Below are 20,451 nucleotides of genomic sequence, written 5' to 3' on the forward strand. Positions count from 1 at the left end.
AAACGAGAAGTCTCCGTCAAGACTTTTTTTTAATATATATAATAATATTACTTTATTTATTATAAAGAAAAAAGGAAAAAGAAAGATGCAATGATTAAAGAAGTAGACGACGAAAAAAATGGAGGCATCTACTCCACTTACTTTTTGTAGTGGGCCAACCTGACGCCAAAACCCACCTCTCTTGGGCCCAACAAATTGGGCTGGGCCCAACTAACTCAATAAACGACAAATCGTGTGGGTCCCACTTCCAGAGTCCTAGTCAGCCCTAAATTTAGCAATACAAACTAAAAGGACTCTAGGAAGCGGACTCTATAATAGCTAATTTACTTTGGGTTTCTCTATTTTTAATAAATTTTAAATTTTAATATTATAAAAGTTATTTTTTTTTATTTAATTAAATAGTAATGACAAGATATTATGTAAATATATTTTCAAAATGTGGAAACTATTCTAAAAAAAATTAGTGGTAGAAAACTGTTCGTATAATTCAAAAACCTCTTCGAAAATAGAGTTACAATCTAACACTATCCTATTTTTAAAATTATTATATTGAATAGTTTTCGAGAAATGGACCAACAATTCTCCGAACATCCCTCAAAATCTTAAATAAATAGATGAGCAGCTAATACAAAACAAAATAAATAGATGTACATTCAATTTGACATCTAGACTAACCCAACCCAAACTATAAGGATTGGGTTGGGTTGGATTAGCTTTTCGAGTTGGTTTGGGTTCATTTTTCTAAACCCAAACTGACTCGGTTTGGTTTGGGTTCATATTTCATAAGATTTAAGCATGTACTCATTTTTATGTCCAATAATTTTTCATTTATTTATAAAATTGATTAATTATCGTTAAATCTAGAAAAAAAAATCAATAGATAAGGAGTTAAAGTAGAAATTACAGCCGATCAAACAAAAACAAAACTTAAATATTAAGGACTAACAGATAAATACCAAAACTAGAGCTCATAGCTACCATCACATTGAACCGAGAAGTATTTCTAAGTAGTTGGCTAAGTAGTTGGGATGGTACGAAAAGTGTAGCATGATAGTGAAACTCTATTAATATAATGTAACACAATTTCATTTTTTTTTTAGTCTAACAAATAAAAAGACATGTAGATTTAAACTTTTTAATTCAGGAAAAAAAAATATTATTTATCGTTGAAATAAATTCATATGGTTCATATGAAAGTTTAGCATAATCAATAATATTAAATAGAGACTACAAAATTATTTAATTAAATAGACATAAAATAAAAAATTCAAAAGCCATTGGATATTCAAATGGTCAAAATTATTCTTAAATAATAGTACATTTAAAAATTAAGAAAAAAAAATTAAGTCCATTTTAATTTAAAAAAAAATGATAAATTATTTTTTAAAATACGTGAAGTTTCACATTTTCGATTTTTTTTTTTTTTTTCGAGGAATTGATGTATTTCTGTTAAGAATATACAAAGAATGCAATATAAATCCAGGAACTGAAACATTTGAATTTCAAAATTTTAAAAATAAGTATATACAACGACATGAACATTCTACAAAAAGCCCTAACAAAAATGACTACTGATTTGAGGAAGATTAAGCAATTTAGGTCTCGTACTAATTACGGTCCCACTCACAAATTCAACAAAATTTCATCAACAATAGAGTGTAGAAAACGAAGAGGAAATCGATGAACTAAGTTAAAGAAAAGGAATCTCAGATTGAGTGCTAGAATGATTCGTTCTTACCAGTCAATTCTCTATGTAATGCGCCTTCTTCGCCGCCAAGAAAGCGACTACGTATTGGAAATGGAATCAATCGCCGGCTGGAAGATGAGTACGGATTATAAGTTGCAGCCGTAGAAGACGAAGAAGAAGCCGATCATGGAGACTAAGGCGACGGATTCGAAGGCGGTCGTGACGGACCAGACGAGGTCGTCGACGATCGGAAGGCTGAGATGGCCGTGAGGCCAGCGGCGGAACCAAGCGAAACTCCAATTCCATGAGAAGAGCGAGGCGAGGACGTTGCCGCTCCTTCGTCTTCCTGAAACTCTGGCGAGATTATAGAGAGTCTGTGGGGGTTATAAAACTAAGCAGAGGGTGGGAGTTATTCGGTGCGACCGTGTCTAGAGAAAAATTGGTGCGACCTATCTCACTTGTCGCCCAAGTTTCAAAATTCAATTATCACCTTAAAAAAATCGTAAAATTATTAGGAGGTTGGATACTTTTATTAATTAATCTATTAATATTTTTATAGATAAAATTGATTTTTAGTCATTTATCGTGTAGGGGTGTACATTCAACCCAACAATCCGGACCAACCCAACCGAAACTATAAGGGTTGGGTTGCATTGGATTAGCATTTCGGGTAGGATTGGGTTCAATTTCATGAACCTGAACTAAATCAATTCGGTTTCGGTTTCAGGTTCATGGGGCAAAACCTTCGAATTGACTCAAAAATTTCGGGTTGGGTTGTGAAAAATTTCGAGTTGGGTTGAGTTACCAATCCAACCAACCTGAACTTTTGGGTTGGGTCAAAAAAATCCCCAACCCAACCCAACCCGGACGATGTACACCGCTGCTATCATGTCCCTAAGATTTCTAAAAAGATACTTGATCTCACTTATGAGTGGGCTATGAACTTCTTTATACGATCAAAGCATGAGGGCTCGTTGTGCATTTGTATGATTTGGGGAAGCACGTTGCTTGGTATGGTTCAATTATACTTCGTATTTGAGTGAGTTTTACAAGTCTACTGGATTAGAAGTTTCTCAAGCTCAATCATTTACTTTTATAGTTAGAGACCAATGTCTTGAGCTAACATTGGATTGGCTCAATGACCTACTTGTAACGGCTCAAGCCCACCGCTAGCAAATATTGTCCTCTTTGGATTTTCCCTTTCGAGCTTCCTTTCAAGGTTTTTAAAAAACATCTACTAGGGAGAGGTTTCCACACTCGTAGAAAAGAATGTTTTTTGTTCTCTACTCTTACAGATGTGGGATCTCACACAACTAGTTTAAGTAAATATCTAACACGTTCTCTAACCAGAGAAGTTCTTTTTTTAGAGGACTTATACAGTCGATTTTATGGACTTTACCATATAGGAGGTTTTTGTATCACAACGATTAAACATGCGCGCACGAACGACGTGTGTGGTCGAACAAGCTTGAATTCTGCACAAGTGATTTCAATTTACGAAGGCAAACTTTGTCTAAGGTCCAATGAAACCATAAATCCGGTGAAAATATGAATAAAGCTTGAGTTCTCTCTTAAGGCTTATCGTGAGCGTGTCAAGATCACGATTCTACATGGTTGAAGAAGTACGACCTTGATAAGAACATAATCTTATGTCAAAAGTGACTAAGAAAGACTTAAAAGATTGAAAATCACTATCTATATTAACAAGACGCACCTTCTTTTTTGGTGACTTAATCATAAAACCTTCATGGTTGAGCATGTTTTACTTGGAGCAGTTTTATATCGAATGATTTCCTAAGAATTTTCATGTGATACATGTGAGTGAGGACTCGTGTTGGTCTGCAAGGATAGTCTTTGTTGAACACAACTTTGTGGGAAACACTCGCACACTTTATTAAAGACCAATCGATAAGAGATTTACAAAACACTCGGTAGAAACTACACTTTGTATTCCTTGTGATTTCTGATGAACTAATAGCAGAGAAGTATTTATATTAGAGTTAACCCTACTCGGCTACTGATATATTTTAACTGTCTTCACTCTCAAGGAGCTGGGAGTAGGTTCACTCTTGACTTAACCATATTGGGCTACTGATATATTTTAACGGTCTTCACTCTCAAGGAGATGGGAGTAGGTAATCTGACCATATCACAGGGGATGTAGTGGAATGTCCGGACTATTAGGTGCCGAATTCCAATTATAAACTTTCAAAAAAGTTTTTTTTTTTTTAAAAAATGTCATAACAGCTAGTTTTGGATAGAAAACGTTAATATTTTGTTTAAAAAATACTATTAAACTTTTAAAACAGTTTAAAAATACATTTTAAAAATTGTACGAGAGGTATGTGAGTGAAGACAAAATATGCTGAAATAACTCGTGTTGGTCTGTAAGATAGTTTTCACTCTAAAAAAGCTAGGAGTAGGTAACCCGACCATGCCGCAAGAGATGCAATGAAATATCGAGGCTATTAGAGGCCAAATTTGAATTATAAATTTTTTTAGAAAATATTATACTTGTTAAATTTAGATAGAAACGGTTAATATTTTGTTTTAAAAAATACATTTTTAATCTATATATATATATTAATTAGAAGTTGAAGGATTTTAATAACTGAAAATTTGAAATAAAGTAATAAATAGTTATCTATGTAAGGATTTGAATAGCGAAGAACTAAAAAAATGGGAAAGTAGGAAGAGAAACAAAACAAATTCAAAAGAATTTGACTGTTGGGCTGTTCTTGTTTCCTCCAAAGTCTCAACAAATCCATCAACAATTCATCAATCCATCCACCAAATCGCCAACCAGAGACTGCCCATTTCCCTCACACACACACACACACACACACACACCAACACCTCAATATTTCAATCCCACACGCTCCCTGTTCTAATTTTAACTCTTTTTCCTCATCGAAGAACAACCCACTTCGCCGCCCGCAATGTCTCTGCGACCCACCACGCGAACCGATGTCCGCAAGAAGTCTTACAAGACCGGCGTCGATGCCGATGAGGCTAGAAGGAGAAGAGAGGATAATCTGGTCGAGATCAGGAAGAACAAGCGTGAGGATAGCTTGCTTAAGAAGAGGAGAGAAGGGCTTCTTTTGCATTCCCAGCAATTGCTCGATGCTGCTCAGATTGCCGCCGCCGCCGAGAAGCGTGTATGGTTTTACTTGGTTTCTTTTGTTTTGATCGTGTTTTTTTTATTTTTTTATGTGGGGTTCTTTGATTTGCTTTGTTTCTATTTGGGTTACTGCGCAATTTGGATTCTGATTCGTAGGTTTTACCAAATCTGATTCCTAATTCAATGAAAGGTTCTGCTGTCAATTAATGACAATGTGGATAACCATAATTCTTTCGATCTGATTTATGTTTGGTTCAGCTGGAGAGTATTCCCGTGTTGGTACAAGGGGTGTGGTCTGCTGATACAGCAGGGCAGCTGGAAGCTACTACGCAATTTAGAAAGCTATTATCTATTGGTAAGAGTGTTGTTTAAATAACTGAAAATTTTGTGGGATTGTTGGGAGAGAGTCCTACGTTGGTTAATTCAGGGAATGACTATGAACTTTGAAGTAAGGGATATATCTCCGTTGGTATGAGGTCTATTGCTCAAAGTGGACAATATCATATCATTGTGGAGAGTCGTGATTCCTAACATGGTACTAGAGCCATGTCAATAGAATCCTCAAATGTCGAACATTGTTCGAGGACTCTAGAGAAGGAGTCGAGCCTCACTTGAGGGGAGGCTGTTCGAGGGCTCCATAGGCCTCAGGGGAGGCTCTGTAGTGTACTTTGTTCGAGGGGAGCATTGTTGAGGATTGTTGGGAGGGAGTCCCACATTGGCTAATTTAGGGAATGATCATGAGTTTATAAGTAAGGAATACATCTTTATTGGTATATGCTCAAAGTGGACAATATCATACCATTGTGGAGAGTCGTGATTCCTAACAAATGTTTCCTTCTTGTTCTACATCGAACGTGGTTCAGTCTTGATTTGAGTTTATGTGCAGAGCGGAGTCCCCCAATTGATGAAGTAATCAAAGCTGGTGTCATTCCCAAGTTCGTCGAGTTTCTTGGAAGGCATGATCTACCTCAGTTGCAAGTTGGATTCCTTGAAACATTTTGTTTTTCCTTTTGGTTTTAATTGAATGATTTGAAGATATCCATATGATTTATGATTTCAATGGATGCAGTTTGAAGCTGCTTGGGCCTTGACCAATATTGCATCTGGAACATCGGAGCATACACGAGTTGTCGTTGACCATGGTGCTGTCCCTATTTTTGTACAGCTTTTGAGCTCGGGCAGTGACGATGTCAGGGAGCAGGTTGGCACTGATTCTTTCCTTTTTATCGTCTTCTTTTTATAGATGGCAGTTGCTTTTCATTAGGCGTCGTGAACTGAGGTCGAAGCGTTTCTGACTAACGGAGGTTATTATACATAGGCACGTAGTTCGGTTGGTGAAGACCTGTAAAGGGTAATAACTAAAGAAAAGAGCTTGTGAGAATATTCCATTTGTAGGCCAAAAGAGCGAATGGACACAAACAGTTAACTATGTCCCTATGAGTGTCTTTGAACATTCTTCTGTTTCTTTCTTTTCAGTGACAGTCAATGATTTCACTATCATCGTGTTTTTATGGTAGAATCATGGTAGACGTTTTTTGTGAGATTCCTCATCGGTTAGGGAGGAGAACAAAGCATTCTTATAAGGGTGTGGAAACCTTTCCCTAGTCGATGCGTTTTAAAACCTTGAGGGGAAGCCCATAAGGAAAAATCCAAAAAGGACAATATCTGCTAACGGTAGGCTTGAGTTGTTACAAATGGTATCAGAGCCAGACATCGAACGATGTGCCAGTGAAGAGGCTGAGCCCCGAAGGGGGTGGACTAGGGGATCCCACATCGATTGCAGAAGGGAATGAGTGCCAGCAAGGACGCTGGACCCCGAAAGGGGGTGGATTGTGAGATCCCACATCGGTTAGAGAGTTGAATAAAGCATTCTTTATAAGGGTATGGAAACCTTTTCCTAGTAGACGCGTTTAAAATGTGGTGACTGACTCGCTAGCACACCATCAAGTGACTGGCTGGCTTTGATAGCATTTGTAGCTGCCCAAGTCTACCGCTAACAAATATTGTTCGTTTTGACCCGTTACGTATCGCCGTCAGCTTCACAGTTTCAAAACGTGTCTGCTAGGGAGAAGTTTCTACACTCTTATAAGAAACGCTTCGTTCTCCTCTCCAACCAACGTGGGATCTCTGACTTAGTTGAAATTTTCATTTAACACTCTTTTGTCACTGTAAAATATAATTGCACGTTTTCCTTGACCGCACGTTTTTGTATGGAGATTCTCCATTTGAACACTACTATTACTTGATTGTTTATTGCTATTGTTTCCTTTTTCTTGCACAGGCTGTGTGGGCCTTGGGTAATGTTGCAGGTGACTCTCCAAGTTGTAGAGATCTTGTTCTTAGCCATGGTGCACTAATGCCATTACTCGCCCAACTAAACGAGCACTCAAAATTATCCATGCAAAGGAATGCAACATGGACTTTATCTAATTTCTGTCGCGGGAAGCCCCCGACTCCCTTCGAGCAGGTTTATATCTTGGTTGACCATTCGGATTCATGAGTCGACATTGAGTTTCTTCTCACATTTACTTCTAATATCTTGCACTCACTCAGGTGAAACCTGCTTTACCAGTTCTCAGACAACTGATTCACTTGACTGATGAAGAAGTTCTAACAGATGCCTGCTGGGCTCTCTCCTACCTTTCAGATGGTCCAAATGAAAAAATTCAGGCTGTAATAGAAGCAGGAGTCTGCCCAAGACTTGTGGAGCTTCTACTGTAAGCTCCTAGATCTTAAAAGCTCTCAATTAAGCATTTTTTGATAACATTGGTGTCAGCCTCTCCTTGCCTGTCTAAGGCGTACCTCGAGAGGATGTGTGATATCCCACATCGGTTGGGGAGGAGAACGAAACACCCTTTATAAGGGTGTGGAAACCTCTCCCTAGAAGACGTGTTTTAGAAACCTCGAGGGGAAGTTTGAAAGGGAAAGCCCAAAGAGGACAATAGGTATCAGAGCCAGACACTGAGTGATGTGCCAGCGAATAGGCCCTTCCCCGAAGGGGAGTAGACACGAGGTGGTGTGCCAGTAAGGACGCGGGGCTCTAAAGGGGGATGAATTTGGCTGGGGTCCTACATCGACATGAGAAAGGAACGAGTGCCAGCGAGGATGCTGGGCCCTGAAGGGGGGTGGATTGCAATATCCCACATCGGTTGGGGAGGAGAACGAAACACAAGGGTGTGGAAACCTCTCCCTAGAAGACGCATTTTAAAAATCTTGAGGGGAAGCCTGAAAGGGAAGGCCCAAAGAGAACAATATCTGCTAACGATGGGCTTGGACTGTTACAGGATGATACCCACAACGTTACTTAAAACCACCGACTGATAGCACAATGCCTTTTCTTTATTTGTTACTAACCCAGATTTGTTTCTATTAGCCACCAATCACCATCAGTTTTGGTACCAGCTCTACGAACGGTCGGAAACATTGTTACCGGTGATGATGCTCAAACGCAGGTACTGTTTATATTTCTTGTTCCATCAGTTTAATCTGCATTTTTTCCCTTGATCTTCTCTTGTTCTTGTCAATTTCAATGAGTTTCCTACATGTTTATGTTCCCCATTTCCAGTTTGTGATTGACAACCAAGTTCTTCCTAATCTCTATCAACTTCTCACTCAAAATCACAAGAAAAGCATCAAGAAAGAAGCTTGTTGGACAATCTCAAATATCACTGCTGGAAATAGAGCTCAGATCCAGGTACCAAGTTACCTTTTGTTATAGATAGCAAGCAGGTCTTTGTTTGTTCATCATGATTATAATGTTGAATTGGTATGTACAGGCAGTTATTGAAGCAAATATTGTCCTTCCTCTTGTTCATCTCCTTCAACATGCAGAATTTGATATCAAGAAGGAGGCTGGGTGGGCTATTTCCAATGCCACCTCCGGAGGAACTCATCAGCAGATTCAGTAAGAAATAGTTTGATTATCTCTCTTGGCGCTATATGATTTGCACTGCTTTATATACTATGTGCTTTCTCTGAAAAATATTGCTTTCATTTTAGAGTATGATCGTACTTAAAAAAGACCCTAAACAAAAACTTAAACGGTGAGAATCCACGTCGGTTGGAGAGGAGAACGAAACATTCTTTATAAGGGTGTGGAAACCTCTCCCTAGCAAACGTGTTTTAGAAACCTTGAGGGGAAGATGGAAAGGAAAAGTCCGAAGAGGATAATGTCTGCTAGCGGTGGGCTTGGGCCGTTACAAATAGTAGCAAAGCTAGACACCGGACAATGTGTCAGCGAGGAGGCTGAGCCCTGAAGAGGGGTGGACATGAGGCGGTGTGCCAGTAAGGACGCTGGGCCTTGAAGGGGGGTGGGTTGGGGGGTCCCATATCGATTGGAGAAGGGAACGAGTGCCAGCGAGGACGCTGGGCCCTAAAGGGGGTGGATTATGAGATCCCACATCGGTTGGGGAGGAGAACGAAGCATTCTTCGTAAGGGTGTGAAAACATTTCCCTAGCAGATACGTTTTAAAAACCTTGAGGAGAAGCTCGAAAGGGAAAGCCTAAAGAGACAATATTTACTATTGGTGGGCTTGAGCTGTTACAAAAACTATTAGAAATCAAATACGTCAATGGCAAATCCTCATAGGGTATGATACAAATCCTAAAAAAACATGTCCCTAGAGGGTGCAACAGCGGCCCACGATCTTGCTTCGACCACTTTTTTTGTTCAGTTGACTCCTTCCTTGCTGGAAAACCACTTTTTTTGTTCAGTTGACTCCTTCCTTGCTGGAAGAAGAGAGCGTTTTGTTGGGTCTGGTTTTACCTGCTTCGTGTTTTCTCGGTATTGTCGGGGGACACGAATTGGTCATTAACTCGTTATTTTATCTGGGTTTTTGCTGGACAAAGTTATGGATTTTGCACAATCATTATTTGATGCAGATTTCTCGTGACTCAAGGCTGCATCAAACCGCTCTGTGACCTTCTAACCTGTCCGGATCCAAGGATCGTGACAGTGTGCCTAGAGGGGCTTGATAACATACTCAAGGTTGGTGAGGCTGACAAGGACATGGGAATGAATGGAGGGATCAACATCTATGCACAAGCCATTGATGAATGTTACGGACTCGATAAGATCGAAAGCTTACAGAGCCACGACAACAACGAAATCTACGAGAAGGCAGTGAAGATGTTGGAGAGATACTGGGCCGAAGAAGACGAGGAGCCCGAGCAGGAGCAGAACCTGCAGCAGCCAAATGGAGATGTGAATCAACATGGGTTTGCATTTGGTTCAAACCAGCCAAATGTTCCTCCTGGTGGGTTCAAGTTTGGGTGAAACTGGTTTAGGTCCTTTGTTCTTGTTTCTTCCTTGATTGGTGTAGTCGAGGTTCGAGTTCTACGCCGCGTAGCTCGTCTGGTTCACAAGGGTCAGGGTTTTTGATCTGGTCCATGGCTGTTACATCTCTGGGAGTTTTGGCCTTTTTTTCTGCTCAGCCAAGCGTTATCTATGTCAAGCCTTTTCCTTTCTTTTTGATACTATATTTTGCTTTCTTCATGATCCTAAACTTTACTTTGTATTTACACAGAACATATATATACATATTGGTCTGTTCTTCCTTTTGGGTTGCTGTAGTTTCGACTAATAAATTTTACTTTCAAAGAAGGGAGGTCTGGAAATCTCTCTTTAATAGATGTGTTTTAAAACCGTGAGGTTGACGACGATACGTAACGAGTCAAAGTGGATAAAATCTGTTAGTGGTGGGCTTGGGCGGCTACAAATGATATCAGAGTTAGACATTGGGTAATGTGCCTGTGCCAGCGAGGATGCTGCCCCCCAAGGGGAGGGGGGTGGATTGTGAGATATCTGTTGGAGAGAGAACGAAACATTTTTTATAGAGGCCGTAAAAGCTTCTCCCTAATAGATGCATTTTAAAACTGTGAGGCTGATAACGATACAGGTTAAAGCGGACAATATCTATGAGTCGGTGAATATGAGAGCTTACAGTCATAAGTTGAGTCCTAATCGCTTCATGTCATAGAGCAAGTTAACAAACCCAAGAACTCTACATTTGTAGATATCATTCGCATACTAAAGTTAATAAGCTTATTAACTCATAGTACTCATTACACCGAAACGTTCGAGTAGCTTGCTTGCTAAAGTAGTTGAAGAGGCACCGTCATCATCTCACCGTCATCCTTAACGAGCCCTCTAATTCGACTAGACACGAGTATCGCTAGGGATCCTTTCGTTTCGTCACCCACAAGTTTCTATAATTTCAATCACTACTATAAGTAGGCAGCTTTTTGTAAGATCTATATACTTCAATTCCATTCATGGTGATGGAGTAGTTAGGAGGTAGCAGTTGGTTGGTTTTAGGTATGTTCATTTCATTAAATTTTCCTCACATCTAGTGGTCTCAAATTTACTTTTGCACTTCATTTTTGTAACAAACAATCATAAATAATTTTGTTCTTGGTTATGAATTCAACCCATTTTGTTACCGTATTCAAATTCAATTGTTTATTTGTCGAGTTGTTTCAGTTTAGATCCTGAATTTAAATACGTGTTGCAGTTGTACTATTGATTCATTTTCTGTTGATTTTCGAAAAACTCATTAATTTTCAATAAAATAAGTTTTTACCCAATTTTTTTTTTTTTTTTTGCCCAAACACGATTTAGATTAGGTCATGAGCTTATTAATGATTGTTGATTCATAAAATTAGATTGGGTTGAACCTGTAACGGCCCAAGTCCACCACTAGTAGATATTGTTTTCCCTTTCGGGCTTCCCCTCCAACGTGAGATTTTCATAATTCCTCCCCTTCGAGGCCCAGTGTTCTTACTGACAACATCGCCTCGTGTCTACCCTCCTTCGGGAATAGCCTCCTCACTGGCACATAGTTCGGAACTTGGCTCTGATACCATTTGTAACGGCCCAGCCCCACCACTAGCAAATGTTTTGTTTTCCTCCCCAACTTATATAGGATTCTCACTTAACCAAATGAACTCGAATTTATCTGAAATATACATTTTTGTTTATCGTATAAATTACATATATTTATTTTATTTAATAATTATTTTTCAACTACTCTTCAAGAGACCGATAAATTTTTAAAAATATATATTTAAAATAAATAAATAATATTTTACCAAAAGGTCCAAACTTTTATTTATTTATTTATTTTTGTAAGTTTTTTATTGTTATATTTTTAAGATAGAAACTATGAGGTGACATCATTTATTTTATATGTCCTTTTACTTAATTGGGATTGAATGTGAAATATAATGTCATTAATTAAATTAATTTATTTTTTTCTTTTCATTTATTAGCAGCGTTACAAATAATGCAGCTAGTTGGTAGATATTATTAGGAGAGTGACGAGGTGTGAGTATAAGATATTCATTCGCTTATAGAAACTAAATAAACATACTAAGCCTACACCACTGACATATATTGTCGTATTTGGGCTTTTCCTTTTGAGATTTCCCTCAATGTTTTTAAAACACGTATGCTAAGGATAGGTTTTCACACCTTTATAAATAATGTTTCGTTCTCTTCTCCGATTGACGTGAGATCTCACAATCCACCTCCTTCGAGGCCCAGCGTCCTCACTGACACTCGTTCCCCTCTTCAATTGATGTGGGTTCTCACAATTTATCCCTTCGAGGCCCAACATTTTCGCTAACACTCATTCCTCTCTCTAATCGATATGGGTTCTCAAAATCCTCCACTTTCGAGACTCAACGTCCTCGCTGCCACTTGTTTCCCTCTCCAATCGATGTGGGTTCTCACAATCTATTCTTTCGAAGCCAGCGTCCTTGCTGGCACTCGTTCCCCTCACGTTATTTTCCAATCTCCTAACTATAAGCATACACGAAAGGAACATTTTAACAAAAAAAACTTCAAACAACTTAGTCTAAATAATTTATGAGCCTCACCTCTCCCATTAAAGTTTTTCACCATACAACCACTTATTATGGTTGGGAATCCAAATGGCTTCCAACAACATCTATATAAAACCAAACATCCCCACATTTCTTTCCCAACCAACCAAAGAACAGCTAACTCATTAAGGATGTCTCTTGTCACAGAAGCTATCAAAGCCAAAGCTGATGAGGTCTACCATGGTGATGAGATCTGCCAAGCAAAAACGAGGGAGTTGCTCAAAGAAATGGATCTTCCCAATGGACTGTTGCCAATGAAAGACATGGAGGAATGTGGTATCATCAAGGAGACAGGGTTTGTCTGGCTGAAGCAGAAAAAGAGCTACACTCATAAGTTCCAAGATATTGGGAGGCTTGTAACATATGGCAAAGAAGTTACAGCCTATGTCGAAAAAAACAAGGTTAAGAAGCTCACTGGGGTCAAGGCCAAGGAGCTCTTGATTTGGCTCTCACTCTCCGATATCTATGTCGATCACCCACCGACCGGGAAGATCACGTTCAAGGCCACGACCGGGCTGTTTCGAACTTTCCCAGTGTCGGCTTTCGAGGTTGAAGAAGATGTCGTCAAGGATGTGGAAGTGAAGAACAATAATGAGAAGGAAGTGGTGAGTGTAGCAGCTGCAGCTATTGAAGTGAAGCAGATTTGAGCTTGTTGCTGGTTCTGTATGTTTGCTATATGTCTATCATTTTAACCTAAGCTCGTATGCGGAATGTAACTCTTAAAACGTTATCATTAAAATCATACATTTCAGAATAAACATAATTTCATTACGATAAAAACGCTGTTATAGTCTTACGTGTTCAAAATATTATTCAGAAATGAAATTAAAATTAATTTAAAACACGAAAGACATAATAACATATTCTAACCTAAGATTAGAAAATTAAACATGGTACTAGCCTAGCAAGTATCATGGTCTCTGATTGTAATGTCGTCGTCAACCGTACAGGGCCGTCTTGCCTTTACCTGAAAAAAGATGTTGCACCTAGCTTGAGTATTTCAAAGAATCCTTAGTAAGTGCCAATGCAAGCAATACACTTCGGTATTATTGTTATAACTACTCTAAAATTTTAAACACGTGTTTAAGTTGATATGTTACGATAAATACTAAGACTTTTTATTTATCATTGGAATTCAAACACCTACTCGACACTTTTGAATGTTCGGATATTAAATAGACACAAATTTCAAAAGTAAGAAAATTGAACGTATAATATATCCGAAAGAAATAGACTAAGATGAACAGTTTTTGAATATACAAGAGTCAAGATGAACATTTCAAACGTAAAACATAAAAACGGGTTGAAGTTAAATGTAAAGACTAAACACTAAAAGGGACGAGGTGTGAGTATAAGTTATTCATTAAGTGCGAGCCGATACTGTCCTGTTTAGGCTTTTCCCTTCGAGCTTCCCTTCAAAATTTTTAAAACGAGTCTACTTGGGAGAGGTTTCCACATTCATATAAAGAATGTTTCGTTCTCCTCTCTAACCAATGTGGGATCTCACAATCCACTCAATTCGGGGCCCAGCGTCCTTTTTGACACTTGTTCCCCTCTCCAATCGATGTGGGATCTCACAATCCACCTCCTTCAAGTTGTTATGGTGTAGTGGTTATCACGCTACACCATAGTCATCAGAAGTATAGGCAGTAACTAGCATTTCTTAACCATTATATCTAAATCGTTCTCATTCCGATGTGCACCACGTTCATTTTAGTATTATATAAGAATTTGTCTGTTAGTCCATTTAAGCCATTGAAATTCCCGTTTCTAAACCCTAATACTTAGACTATACAATTGTTAGCGTTAGAGTTGTTCCATAAACGTCAGTTTTAGCATAGTTCAACCGATAAGATTTTAATTATCATTTTAAACGTCGATAATTTGATTCTTTTACTCTCCAGACACTATTAAACTAACAAAATCTAATTTAAAACAAACTATTTATGGAAAATGGGAGGGAAATAAAGGGAAAGATTGTCCCATAAAACCAATGTTCATCCCCTTCACTTTGCCAAAATCTAATATGGCTTTTACAAGATGTTTTTTGTCTTCTCAAACGTGGCTTGCCTTCATCGTTGTCTTCCTTGTTGTTCAGTCAGCAATGGCTGACACTGAAACTGAGAACAAGATCAATAACTTGTGTCATGAAATGGAAGAATTCGGGTTTTGCAGCCAAACCTTCCATGAGAATCTGAACGGCCCGACAGACGACATAGGACTAACCCAAATAGCAATTGTCGAAGCTCAAGCCAATGCAAGCAATACACTTAGGTATGGTTGTTAAAAATACAAATAAACTACTTAAGTTGATAGGTTAAGATAATGCATACACTCTTAATAGGTATATTCAAGAGCTTCTTCCAACTATAATCGATCTTAAATTGAAGAACGACCTTATAATATGTGAAAATGCATACAAGACGGTGGATGAAGCACTTCAAGAAGGAATTGGCTTATTCTTGAAAAGGGATTATAGAGGCATGTTAATTGCCGTGAAGATTGCACCGAGAGCACAAGCAAGTTGCGACATGATTTTCAGTACACCATTAGAGAAACGAGGTCTACTAGAGGAGAGGAACAGAGAGGTACGGATTCTTGTTGCCATGGCTATAGTTTGTGGTTCCATCATTGTATCTTAATGACATAACTCTACCTCTCTCCAATCTCTTTTCTAATCTAAAATTAAAAAAACTTTGCAACTTTTTAGGGAAGGAGTGTAGTTTTTGAAAAATATTATTTGAAAGTTGCTTATGTATAACGGATCAAAGCAGACAATGTCTGTTAGTAGTGAATTGGGGCTGTTACAAATAGTATCAGACTAGACACAGGGTGTTGTGCCAATTAGGACGCTGGCCCCAAGGGAGTGGATTGTGAGATCACACAGAAGAGAACGAAACATTTTTATGAGAGTGTGAAAACCTTTCCTTAGTGAACACATTTTAAAACCGTGAGGGGCTGATGACGATATGTAACGGGCCAAAGCAAACAATATTTGCTAGCGAGTTAGTTATATTAGTTCAGCACCCGTGCAGATGGAGAGATTTGAATGTTTGACATTTTGGTCGATGATATATGACATAATTAATTGACTGTATTCACTTTTATTTATTGATATCCTTGACTGTTAAATTATACAAAAAAAAATATGCATGATTCATAATGGGAGCTATCCGACGAGTTTCAACAACTATAAATTTTTTTTTTCCCCAAAAAAGAAAGAAATAAGAAAAAAAAAAATATTGTCACTGACAACAAATGCCATTGGTCGGCAACGACGATAACTTTGTATAGAAGAAAGGAACTCGCCCTTTGTTTGAAAGAGATAATAGCGGTATGCTAAGCTGACGAAAATTGTTTGCTTGGTTTTTGGATCTTGTTCGACTTTCTTTTGACTTAACAACGATGATTCTCTTTCAGTCAACTTAAGTTTTATGTCTCGTGTAATTTACCTCTTCGGTGTGACGACACATGGGTTAACAAAACTGATGGCTGAGTCGTGATTTAGCTGTTGTCACAAGTCTTAATTCTTGATAGCTAAAAGGAATGAGATGACTGGCTACTTTTTAAAACAACCTTCTAAATTTGAAAAGACAAAGCAATTTTACATGCATGTAAATGAGGCTGTTTTTGTAAGAAAAAAACACTTTTTCCCTGTAATGTTCTTGAAGAAAAGAGTTACTTTTGACCTTACTTTTTCTTCCAAGCTCATTACTTAAACAGCTTGTTACCTTTCAAAGACCCAAATGGTCTGATCTTCTTCTGAGAAACCTGCAATGGGTTGCTCTCATGGCATCCCTGTTCTTCTTCTGGCAGTTTTTTACCTAGCCATTTTCCCTTCTCATGGAATCCTCCATGGAAATCTGGCCACCATTTGCTATAAAACCCCCAATCCGTTCAGCTGCCAGAGAATCCTTGGTAACGTTCCCGGTACCATCTCGGCTGACCTCCCTAAGCTCTCGCTTATATCCATCAATCTGACGAAGAACCAAGCCGATCAAAACCTTGATTCCTTCTCCAAATTAAGTAAGAATGAGAGTGATCCTGAGCTGAAGAAGAGTTTCAAGCATTGTGTGAAGTATTACCATGAAATTCAAGCACATATCCAGAAAGCCTTTAAGCTCTCACGGAAGAAGATTTTCAGAGATAATCATCCATTGGTAACATCAAAGAAACTTGTTAAAAGGTGTAATCAAGCCATCAGAATCAACTCATTGGATATTGAAGTCATGAACAAACGTATGATCCTAAGCTGTGATATTTCAATGAGTGTAAATCACTATGCTACTGCTAATGCCCACATTCAGTAAATCTTTGATAAAAGCGAGAGCTGATAATCTCTTTTGTAGTCAAGTTTGCCAGAAAAAGAATCATATCTGATTCCTAATGGAATAAAAATACCATGGGATAGTATTGTTTGCTCTGTCCCTTCTTGTTTTTATTATTTTGTTTTGAGTTTGCTTGATGAACAAGGTTTAAATATGTGAGACCCCAATCGGTTGGAGAGGAGAATGAAACATTCTTTATAAATGTGTGGAAACCTATCCCTAGCAGACACGTTTTAGAAACCTTACGAAAAGCCTGAAAGAGAAAGCCCAGAGATATGACAATATCTGCTTAAGTCCCCTTATAGAGAAACCAAAGAGGACCACATCTCCTAGCTCGGAATGAGTGTCAAAGAGGACCAAAGAGGGGAACGAGTGTCAGCGAGAACCCTGGACCCCAAAGGGAGGTGGATTTGAGATCCCACATCGATTGGAGAGGGGAACGAGTGCCCACGAGGACATTGGGCCCCGACGGAAAGTGGATTTGATATTCCACATCGATTGGAGAGGGGAACGAGTGCCAGCAAGGACGCTAGCCCTCAAAGGGAAGTGGAGTGTGAGATACTACATCGATTGAAGAGGGGAACGAGTGTCAGCGAGAACCCTGGACCCCAAAGGGAGGTGAATTGTGAGATTCTACATCGATTGAAGAGGAGAACGAGTGCGAGCGAGAACGTTGGACCCCGAATGGAGGTGGATTGTGAGATCCCACATCGATTGAGAGAGAGAAACGAAACATTGTTTATAAGGGTATGGAAACCGCTCCCTAACCAACACGTTTTAAAAACCTTGAGAGGAAGTCCGAAAGGGAAAGCCTAAAGAAGACAATACGGGACAATATCTACTAGCCGTGGGCTGTTACAACAAAATAACTTTGTAGTCGATTCTTCAACATATGTTATCTCTAGAGAAAGAAAAGAGATAAACTTGGAAAATTTAGCAGATGATATTGGCAACTTGGAAAATTTAGCAGATGATATTGGCCTGACCTTGATAGCAAATGACCAAGTTCTGAGAAATGCTTCCAATACCTATCAGTTCATAGTGCAACTTCAAGCCTGCATAATTGGTTGCAGTCAGGTCAGGCAGATGAAAACATGTCCCAACTACAGATGCATTCAGTGATGAAAATCATGAAATGGATGCATTCTTTTATCTAAACTGATCAAACGTTAATCATTCGGAAAATTGGATATAAAATTAACCATGATTATCCAGTGAACACAGAAAAGGACCATTCTATTTCCACCAAATATCAAACGAGTCACTATTCATGGAGTACATTTAGCAGGCAATGAGCCTTTCTTTCTTGAATTGTGGATGGTTAATACTGGCAAAATGAAGGATATCGAAAGCTCATCGACCAAGCAAAGCAACACGATCCTTTTGCACTGCCTGCACTAGGTTGATATCAAAGAGCTCACACCGAATAGGCATCTCCATCTCATAGAATGGATTCTTCAAGACATAATCTGTGTATAACTCATAAATGTACTTCAGAAGACCCTCCATGTGCAGTGTCCCAGGCTCACACACAACAAAAAACTTTGTTCCTATAACAGCCAAGTTCATCCATGATTCAGCTTCATAACTAAGAACTAGAAAATGAATATAACATGAAAGTTAAGGCATTATAATCTCAACAACTGTTGTGTTTGAAATCCCATATATTGTTGAGCTGAACTCAAGACAAGAAAGATACAACAGCCCAAGCCCACTGCTAGCTAATATTGTCCTTTTTAAGTTTTCCCTTTTGGGTTTCCTCTCACGGTTTTAAAACACGTCTACTAGGGAGAGGTTTCCACAACTTTATAAGAAATGTTTCGTTCCTCTCTCCAACTGATGTAGGATCTCACAATCCACCCCCCTTATAGGGACGGTTTCCACAACTTTATAAGAAATGTTTCGTTTCTCTCTCCAATTGATGTAGGATCTCACAATCCACCCCCTTGATAGGGACAAACGTCCTCGCTAGAGAGAGATTTCCTACTGCTAGCAGATATCATTTGAACAACTCAAGCCTACTGCTAGCAGATATTGTCTTCTTTGGACTTTCCTTTTCGGACTTCCCCTCAAGGTTTTAAAACATGTCTACTAGAGAGAGGTTTACACACCCTTATAAGGAATGATTCGTTCCCCTCTCTAACCGATGTAGGATTTCACAATCCACCTTCTTGGGGGCCAGCGTCCTTGCTGGCACATTACTCGGTAACAGTCCAAGTCCACCGCTAGCAGATATTGTCCTCTTTGGATTTTCTTTTTCGGGGTTCCCCTCAAGGTTTTAAATGTGTCTATTAGGGAGAGGTTTCCACACCTTTATAAGGAGTGTTTCGTTCCTCTCTCCAACCAATATAGGATCTCACAAAAGATCAATAAGGTTCCTAGAACTTCAATTGTGCTTTCACATTAGGAATTTGATTGCGTGTCTTCGGAACATAGTTTGAGACAGAATCCATTCGTTTAAAGCACAAATTAAACAAAGTAGTGGAAGAAAAAATGTACCAGTAAGTGACTGGAAGCAATGGAGATCGAATGTGTCGGCTTCAAGGAGTTCAGTACCCGAACAACCAGAAATAGGCGAAAGCTGCTGGGAAATGGCATGCATCGAATGCCATAAACTCGCCACTCTCAAGCTATCGTTCGTGTCCATTCGTCCAGCAGATCCATAATCCTAAATTTTCAAACAAGCCAACTAGAGATTCAATTCGAAGATTAAAATAATTCCACTCACAACCGGTTTATAATTCATAAGTAAGAGAAGGTCGATTGAAAATCTGATAAACAAACTGGAATCATGATTTGGGGTTCATATTTGTTTTTCGTTTCAGATACCAAATTAAGCATCAAAACTCCCAATCCAGATGGGAATTAGCAGAATCTAGTTTCTAATTGCATTAATAAGTAGTTTCCATTTGTTGATTACCTTGTAGAAGATCAAGCCACCAGATTTGTTGATGATGTAGAGGCTGTAAATTGCTGCCATCCTCTTCAGATCTTTCCGGGTTGAAACTTCTAAAGTCCTCTGAAAGAAATGGAATGAAAGCGATTGTCAGTGTAGATTCAAAGGCGCAAAATCCTGTTTCAATGATCGCCGATCATAAGCCAGTGGGGGGAGTTTCGGGAGCTCTTGAGACTGGATGGAAGAGAGGCCCATTTAAAACATTAAATTAATAATTAAACTAATTTTTATATAAATCAACCTTTTAAAAATTTGATAATACATAATTTCTCATTTATTTAAGATTTCTTTAAATTAATTTAATTTAGAGCGAAATATGATAATCTTTTTTCTTTTTTCTTTTTTTTGCTAATTACTAACAAAGAGTTAAGATTTTTTTTTTTATATCAAAAATTAATTTTATTTTTCAATTAAAATTTTTTTAAAAAAAATATTACGGAATTAACATTTTTTTAGTTAAGTTAACCCAATGAGA

General features: G+C 38.5%; 4 protein-coding genes across 4 annotated transcripts; 3 read left to right on the top strand and 1 right to left on the bottom strand.

The window, feature by feature from the left end:
• The first annotated feature begins 4,402 nt into the window (after window positions 1-4,402).
• LOC111450743 (importin subunit alpha-4-like) lies at window positions 4,403-10,375 on the top strand. The gene is made up of 10 exons (XM_023091006.1): window positions 4,403-4,845; window positions 5,067-5,163; window positions 5,695-5,786; window positions 5,878-6,009; window positions 7,090-7,275; window positions 7,362-7,525; window positions 8,182-8,260; window positions 8,374-8,502; window positions 8,585-8,712; window positions 9,690-10,375. The coding sequence occupies exons 1-10, from the start codon at window positions 4,627-4,629 to the stop codon at window positions 10,081-10,083; spliced, it is 1,620 nt and encodes a 539-aa protein (XP_022946774.1). The 5' UTR covers window positions 4,403-4,626; the 3' UTR covers window positions 10,084-10,375.
• Window positions 10,376-12,798: 2,423 nt separating this feature from the next.
• LOC111450553 lies at window positions 12,799-13,471 on the top strand. The gene has a single exon (XM_023090748.1). The coding sequence runs from the start codon at window positions 12,824-12,826 to the stop codon at window positions 13,337-13,339; it is 516 nt and encodes a 171-aa protein (XP_022946516.1). The 5' UTR covers window positions 12,799-12,823; the 3' UTR covers window positions 13,340-13,471.
• Window positions 13,472-14,796: 1,325 nt separating this feature from the next.
• Window positions 14,797-15,334, top strand: LOC111450827. Its single transcript, XM_023091118.1, has 2 exons — window positions 14,797-14,966; window positions 15,037-15,334. The coding sequence occupies exons 1-2, from the start codon at window positions 14,797-14,799 to the stop codon at window positions 15,332-15,334; spliced, it is 468 nt and encodes a 155-aa protein (XP_022946886.1).
• Window positions 15,335-18,186: 2,852 nt separating this feature from the next.
• On the bottom strand, window positions 18,187-20,168 carry LOC111450702 (trafficking protein particle complex subunit 4-like). Its single transcript, XM_023090942.1, has 3 exons — window positions 19,941-20,168; window positions 19,520-19,688; window positions 18,187-18,570 (listed from the first exon to the last, which is right to left on the bottom strand). The coding sequence occupies exons 1-3, from the start codon at window positions 19,998-20,000 to the stop codon at window positions 18,374-18,376; spliced, it is 426 nt and encodes a 141-aa protein (XP_022946710.1). The 5' UTR covers window positions 20,001-20,168; the 3' UTR covers window positions 18,187-18,373.
• Between the last annotated feature and the right edge of the window lie 283 nt (window positions 20,169-20,451).

The sequence above is a fragment of the Cucurbita moschata genome, unplaced genomic scaffold (assembly GCF_002738365.1).
Source record: "Cucurbita moschata cultivar Rifu unplaced genomic scaffold, Cmos_1.0 Cmo_Scf00012, whole genome shotgun sequence".
NCBI classification, from domain to species: Eukaryota; Viridiplantae; Streptophyta; class Magnoliopsida; order Cucurbitales; family Cucurbitaceae; genus Cucurbita; species Cucurbita moschata.